The sequence below is a fragment of the Penicillium diatomitis genome (assembly GCF_028827545.1).
Source record: "Penicillium diatomitis strain IBT 30728 chromosome Unknown utg000004l_segment0_segment0, whole genome shotgun sequence".
Taxonomy (NCBI): Eukaryota; Fungi; Ascomycota; class Eurotiomycetes; order Eurotiales; family Aspergillaceae; genus Penicillium; species Penicillium diatomitis.
This window is the reverse complement of record NW_026623176.1, coordinates 4317764-4325645: the sequence shown is the minus strand read 5'-3', so window position 1 is coordinate 4325645 and position 7882 is coordinate 4317764. Positions and strand designations below refer to the sequence as shown.

The following is a 7882-nucleotide window of genomic DNA, read 5'->3' as shown; positions in this document are numbered from 1 at the left end:
GATGTCGATCGATGAGTGCGTAACGTAAAGTTGTAAGAACGTGAGGTGAAGCTCAGAGTTAAACAAATGTAACGAGAGTGTTGAGGTAAGGAATATTAGAAGGTGAAGTGATGTGGTTAAGCGAAAGGTTTGTGGGACATAAGAGTGTTGCTTTCCTAGAAACCTTTTAACATTAGTAGGAGAATGCAAACAATAGAGGTAGCCCGTTCAAGAAGGGTAGGGTGGTGACGCGTGGGTTTGTTGACACAATATCAAGCAAACAATCTGTGCTTGTCTATTGACATGAGTAGAAGGTGCGGATATCCAAGATTAGGCAAATATTCAGTAATATAGACAAGCGATAAGGTGTCAGGCGAAAGACTGTACATACAGTCATGGGTCACGATATTAAGCAAACATTAACGGGTTCCATTCTGTCAGCCTGTCGATACAATATTTAGTAAAAAGTTGGAATGAGGTCGCTCTCTATAGATCTTCGAACGCAATGCTATCCTGGTACGCTGCCACAGATCTAAGGATAAACATATTGATGAATGGTTCTATCTTAATATTTCAGTCTTCTGCCCGTGGACCATCTCGACTGCCTTAAGGTCCCGTAAACACAGGGCCACGATCTGTTACTGATTGCAAGAACTTCAGATATCGTGTGGCAGTGATTATGTTACTTTGTCTTAGAAGTTACTGATAAAAAAAATCGGATATATCCATGTTTTGTGATGTTCTCTGCGCATAGAGAAAATTTGCTGCAGCGAGAATAGAGGTACCCAGGCAGATCAAGAGACTACATTTGATTACCAAGCCCCTCGGGTTGAAAGCCCATTCAAACAAAACGATCTAGGTAGTAATATAATCTAGAAGTGAGATATATCTCGAGAAGAAGACGAAACCGCGTGCCACGTAAAAACTTCATTTAAAACAAGGTATTTCAATCTAGGATGTCAACAAAGTTGATAAGTTGACTATCCACAACAGTTTATTCACTGCCAACCAGCAGAAGATGCGCGAATTTTGCCGCTTCTTATTTGGATTTTCCGGTCTCTTGCTTCCACTCTATCACGGAAGCTGCAATCCTCCACACGAGGTATGTGAGCACCAAAAGGCAGACGAGGATGACTAAACCCCAAACTGCCCTTCCACTTCTCGTGTGAAAGGTTCGGTATGCTCTCACACAGCGAGAGACTCGGGTCCAGGATCGCCAGCGGTGAGGCTTCTGGGAAGCATCCTCAATCTCGCTCGGGGGCAGAGAATCTGCAGGCACCAAGGACTGAGGACTCTCTGTTTGCTCGTTATCAGTAAAGAATAGAAAGGTCTGGTAATCACAAGAGAGGGTTCACACTTTCTTTATCTTTGATGCCAGACTCATGCTTCGACTGATGTATTTCCTGGCAGTCTCGGAAATAACAGGAGCGTGGTGGAGTTGGAGGGCGGTAGTTTGGTTCAATCATCTTGACGGACGGGTGGTATGAAAGCCAGTGTCAGATGAGTGCGGGATCGGAGTGATAGATTTGACTTTGTTTGAAGATGAGATGAGAGTGGGATGAACTGAGACCAAGAAAGAGTGAGAAGAGAGAGAGAAAGACTCGAAAGTGAGCGAGCAGTCGATGGATATATACCGCTCAGTTGAGTGCACTGTGACCGCGACCGAATTCAGATACTGACGATGGCCCACTGTTTTGATATACTACTTTTCCTATTTGGGTAAGGGCTGTAGGCCTACAGAAGATTTTATGATTAGTGTTTGTATGGCATGTGATACTGCCGACTCACCGCAGTCCATAGCCTAGATAGAATCTCTCCCCCATAGCAATCTCACTCCTCATCCCTCTCACACATCAATACTGCTGCCCCTACAGTAGCCGTATCCCATCAATTAGCATCCAAACGTACTACCTCTTTGGGCAGTCCCGCCCACACGAAATACCCGAGATGCAGCTCTGTACTCATGGTCCAGATATACTTCGACAGGCCGTCCGTGGATCCAGCATTCCTTCCGCGGTTACAGCCCGCCTACTAGAGGTATCTTACTCATCCAGGTAATATCAGCCCTAAAATGTTATCTGCTCATCCTTTACTGATGGAAATTCTCCCCTAGACCCAATAAGCTGAGCAGTGAAAATCCTGACTCACAAATGTCGTCTGTGGCCTGCCAAGCCATGCATGATGAGAAGATCTTGCAGCATCAGTCCGGTTGGTTGAACCATCGAAGTATGGCCTTGCTGAAGCCTACCCAAGCTGGAGCCGGAAGGCATGTATGTATGTAGAACGCCAGTGTACCCTCCGGAGAATAATGTACATCTTCACCCATCCATCCACATAATAGCCATGGTCACTCTCAAGTTGCCTGACTTCCGGTTCTCATGGTGCTTCCCTTGTCAAAGCTCGCGAGGGGAGGTCTCCGGAGTAGTATCTAATCACATATCCATCATTCCTGGATTGACACATAGATTAACTCCCGTCCGCACTTGTCAACCTTGAAAGGTCTGCGCAATAAAAGCCGACATATCAGATTGTCAGCGACCCCGTCCGGCTACGTTCCTGCTCATCCAAGCTTGCTGCCCATGTTCCAGTCCGACCAATTTTCATCAGGGCTGTTCCTCACGTGGAAGATGGCCAAGCTACCTAACTGAGCTAATTTGACGGGTTCAGAAAGACTGAGCGGGGTGTCTACAATCATGGAACCTGAGCCAATCTGGTTCAATTAGATGCAAGACTGTCAACTATGTTCCAGTCACCGGGTAAATGTTTCTCTTGAGAGCGGGCAATTATTTAGGGACCACCTTCATCTCCTCGACCTGAAAATTATCGCAACTTGTATGCACGGATCCCACTCTGGAATGAACTTACTGAAAGTATATACGTATCTACCAGGTAGGAGCATCGCAGACATTACATGATAAATTGATAATGGATGTTCCGTTCGCAAGTTTAGACAGACATGGGAATTCTACTCAATCACTTTAGAGAATCGTGTGTACTACCTCGTCAGCAACTATCGAGACCTTCAAGCAGCTCTTCCACGGCATGATTTAACTAGCAGTGATCTTACTTGCATATTGATTCATACCTACCGAGTTATATTACGGTACGTGTAGGTCGCGCGAACGATGACGTCACTTGAAGCTTGGAGTTCCCAGAAATTCTGCCCACCCAAGGATTACTAGTAGCCTTGAGCCTTACAGCGGTGAGGAAGCGGCTAGGTTTCATGGCGCCAAGATGATCTTATCGATAGCCGACACGCACGTGATCATGCTGTCTTATAGCTCGTCTCAACTCACCACCACCGCATCACATCCATGTTGATCAGAGTGGAGCTGGTCTCCTACTATTCCATCGACAAAAAGCATTCCTGAGGCTCTGTGAAGCTCAAGCATACATTTCCGAGCAAAATTATTGTTATGCAGGTAATGACAACACTGACACAGACTGGACCTCAACCCTTGTCATCCTAGCATCAAAGGAGCCCACAGTATCCCCTGATAATGAGCTAGGTAGTCTGCACTCTTAGTCCCACCTCTAAGAACAGGCACACATTGCGGGGTCTATATATGCCGAAGAAATAGTGCGTTTCTTAAGCTGCCGTACTTCTCCGGAAAATTCTGAAAGCGGCCCCTAAAGCGTGAGGTTTCGACTGATCCTGGGAGCTGCCTCCTCATACATACTTTTCGTCGCGAGTCCCATCACCCATCTTGCGCCCTCGGAACACAAGATAGTGTCTCAGCTAGAGACCTTCAGGTCTGCGCGTCCTGACTCCAGTATTGGATTCGTCTCCCCGTCTATACAATTTGTGTGAAGATTAGCGTACTACTTTTGACGGCCTGTGTCGTCACCGTTTCGCAGTCCGTAATGGATTCCTCACGCTCCTCAGTGGCATCGGATGAAACTGGCGGCAGTCAGGATAATCTGCAATCTGACAACATGCCCCAGCTGAAAACACTCATCTCATACCTGGTGGCCGCTAAACGATCGCTTTCCTCTATCAATCATGTGTGGCGGGCCAACGAAATTGTTACTGCAGCTCGCGTTGCCCTCGAGGAAAGCGTGACTATTTCATCCAGAACTGGTTTTCTGCGTCGAGGTCTGAATAGTCAGCTTCGGCTTCTTTATAATGTTCGGACAGAAGTAGAGCACATCTCGCATCGGGGACGGCAGGACTTTGCCGATGCTCTCAAGAGCCTCGATGCCGCTGATGCTCAACTGAAATCCACACTCGGAACGTTAAAAAGCACCATTGTCCACGCATCATTCCGTGCCGAGGAGCAAGAGCCCAAATCGCTGCGTGATTTTGTTGATGAGCGTGGTGTAGAGAAGCTCCACACCGCTATGAAGCAGTCAATTGATCGGACCAACGGGGCCCGAGTTGAGCTTGACACCTCAAATAAGCGATTTGATGACGAGCTTCAGTCGATCAAACAGGCTCTGCGGAACTATCGGTCAGCTACTCGGTTAGCCTCGTCCCGAGCATCAGCTTCATCATCTACCTCATCGAATTCTGACTCGGGTCTTCTCGCTCTCTCAAACATGCCCAGCCTGCTTCAATCGCTCGAAGCCCACGCACAGGAGATGGCGGTTCTGCTCGAGGCTCTCGTTCGACATTTCGACCTCTGTGTTACTGCGGTGAAACACACGGAGGGTGGCGGGGCAGCAGCTCGATCCATTACCCAAGACGTGCCTGCTCAAGTGCAAGGCACCAGCGATGCCATGCCGCACATTGGTGAGGAGATTCACGCGAACTTAAATGCTCCTTTAGATCCTATGACAGACGCAGAGTATGTGGAAATGGTGAGTGTCCTCATGAAGGATGCTCTTGAAGCTGAGGATGTCGTCGCGGAGATCCAAGATCGCATTCTGGAGATGGAATCAATTCATGAGCGAATCAGCGCCCAACGCGGCGCGCTCGAAGCTGTCTCCAACGCCACTCTGGAAATTCATCAACATCTCTCTACCTTGGCCATAACGCGTCTCCCGCAGTACATATCGCAAGCACACAACTTCACCAATGTGTGGAACGAAGAGCACGATCGGATCAAATCTGGTCTGACAGAACTTTCGAACCTTCATTCACTATATGAAGGATTCCTCGACGCATATGACAGTCTGATACTCGAAGTACATCGCCGCAGCCAAATTCGCTCGCGGGTGGAGAAGGTGCTGCGTGACACGAGAAATAAACTGAATCACCTGTATGAAGAAGATGTTGCGGCTCGAGAAGCGTTTCGTGTTGAGCAAGGAGACTTCCTTCCTTCCGACATCTGGCCTGGCATCACTCACGCACCCATGCAGGTTCAATTCTTGCGCCTCGCAGGTGGACAGCTTGAGCGTGTCCTTGAAAACGCCCAGGATGGAGAGCCAAGCGACAGTACTCCCAGTGCGGCCAAAAGTATCAATACTGGCTTTGGCGAGGGAGAAATTATACCAAGCTTACCCAAAGACGTTGTGGAACAAGCTTACCTGAACCTCAAGGAGCGCACCAAGGCCTTCGAATAGTGCGCTGTCGTTCAGATTTGCTCGAATTCTTCAAAGACGCAACGACCAAGACATGTTTCTAATGAGAATATTATTCAGCGTTACGAATTGAGCGTGTTCCAAGGGACAAAGTGGTCCTCGTGGATGTAGCGGCCATGATCTGTGTTACTTTTGCTTTGCTGACAGCTTGACACCCTTATGATGAAACAAAACCAATTGGTCTGATGTGCCATCCAGATCACCCAAGGTGCCTGTGCTACTTTCTGTTTGTTGATGCATACTCTCTCCAGACGCGAGGGAGATGTAAGCACAGCGTTGGAGGGCCAGCACTAGTGCCTGGGATGTGAGGACCGTACAGGTGATTTCCAAAGAGAGCTCTGAAGGGTTTATACAGAAAGCATATGATCAACTTTCACAGTCAATATTGCCAGTACAGAGGGGAATGTGTATGGTAGACCCAGATGCGGTACAACAGAATCCTATTTTTGTGATGAACCAGGTATCTTTATCCAAATGCTCCAAGTATATGCTTTTTTGTCATCAAATCATGGCACAAAATTCCGTTGTTCGGGAGACAAGAAAAAATAAAAAACAAGGGGCGCAAGCCCCATGAAGGGGCCGAACATGAAGTAGGAAACACAGTGAAGCTTGTTAAGAAACACGCATTGTCGCGTCTATTTCTTCTTGCGAGAAGACGTGGACACCAAGCGTTTCTTGAGGTGTTTAGGCATCTTGTGGGCACGCTGCTCGCGCTTCTCCTCCTTGACCTTAGCCTTATGCTCACGCTTGGACTCCTTGTCCTCGAAACGCTTGCCGCGCGGTGCCTTCTTCGCAAAGGGATCACGCTCGGCACCGTCTCCCTCTTCGCCTTCAGAGTCAGAACCTGAGACAGAAACTCCACCAGATGTGTCAGAGTTCTCATCGTCGTCCTCGGCCTCCGTTGGCTTGGACTTGCCCGTAGCGAGCAGGTCTCCATAGACGAGATCGTCACCTGCTCCATCTCGAATCTTCTCGGCATCACGCTCCACGTCGTAGACCTGCTCAAGGGTCTGCGGGATGTATTGCTGTCGGAAGACGGCAGTGTCAACCTCCTCATTCTCCTGATCACCACCCTCAGCGCGAGCGACGTATAGCTTTTCGATCTCCTCAAATATTGGCTCGGTGCCTTGGCTCATGTCCGTGGTCCCTTCAGGGGAAAGAATGAACTGGAAGGTTGTGCGTTCGGGCAGAGTGTCGACGCCCTTTCGGCGGAAGAAGTCGCCCACGTTTTTGACATCCATGCGGAGAAATTCCAAGCTGCGAGGGTGATCATGTTCCACACTTTGACTAACATCAATGATGTAAAGTTTTTGCTTGTGGTAGAGAATGTTATACTCGCTAAGATCGGCGTGGACCAGGCGACAGGTTTGGTACATCACGCGCATATAGCTCAGCAATTCCAGATATAATGATCGCCAGCGAGTCTCAGGCTCTGCGATATCAAACTCGACATCCTTGAGGCGAGGTGCAGGAAGACCCTTGGAGCTACCAAGGAAGCCCATTACCAAGACATGAAGTCGCAGATAGATTGGCTCCGGGCAGGGGATACCGGCAGAGTAAATTCTCCGCAAGTTGCGCATTTCCTTCTCGGCCCAAAGCTTGACCATTGCGCGATTGTTGCTCTTGTTGTATCCTTGGCGGAACCGGAATTCGCCAGTAACGTACTTATCGCGGTCCTTAAAGACCAAGATGCTGGTCTTGTAAACCTTGATGGCACGGTGTTCCGGGGCAGCATCCAGGTCATTTTCGGACAATGACATAGCATGGTAGACATTGGCCTCCTTTCCGGTAGACAAGCAGCCGTGAATTTCGGACACCAATCCGCGGTTGATCATTTGCAGAAGGATCATTCGAGTACGAGGATCCAACACCTGTTCCGATGTTGCGCGATCAGCGCGATCTCCACCACGTCCACTTCCACCGGACAGGCCGGCTTGCTGATCGTCGAGTTTGATTTTGGCAGCATGGCGAGTCAGAGATTTCACCTGATCGTCAACCGAGGCGTACGTATTGACTGTCGGCTTCTGCGTATTCGTCTTGGGATAGGTCCACCTCGGTGCGTTCGGGTCGGAAGCAAGATCATTTATCTTGCGCTGGCGGTTGTAGGCCTTTGTTAAATCGGAGGGATCAGATGACTGGAAATCCTCCTGGTCCATTTGTTCCTCCTCAAAGATATCGTCGTAATATTCATCATCATCATCCTGTTCAACATCCTCATGCTCAGTGGGTTCCTGCTTCGCCACTTCGGTGTTCGTGTCATCAGGCTGAATGTACCCTTCATTTTGGACATAGGTGTATGATGGCTGAAGCCCACCGGCGACACCTGGCGCGTCGCTAGGCGATTGCGTTGAACTCATATTTGATAGCGGTCTCTTGAAAA

The 7882-nt window shown here is 48.8% G+C and overlaps 2 protein-coding genes across 2 annotated transcripts; one reads left to right on the top strand and one right to left on the bottom strand.

The window, feature by feature from the left end:
* Positions 1–3843: 3843 nt before the first annotated feature.
* N7539_004626 (autophagy-related protein 17) lies at positions 3844–5484 on the top strand (the record flags this gene model as incomplete). Its single annotated transcript, XM_056934228.1, has 1 exon — positions 3844–5484. One exon carries the CDS (start codon positions 3844–3846, stop codon positions 5482–5484), a length of 1641 nt encoding a protein of 546 aa, XP_056791769.1.
* Positions 5485–6137: 653 nt separating this feature from the next.
* On the bottom strand, positions 6138–7859 carry N7539_004625 (serine/threonine-protein kinase RIO1; the record flags this gene model as incomplete). Its single annotated transcript, XM_056934227.1, has 1 exon — positions 6138–7859. The coding sequence occupies one exon, from the start codon at positions 7857–7859 to the stop codon at positions 6138–6140; it is 1722 nt and encodes a 573-aa protein (XP_056791768.1).
* Between the last annotated feature and the right edge of the window lie 23 nt (positions 7860–7882).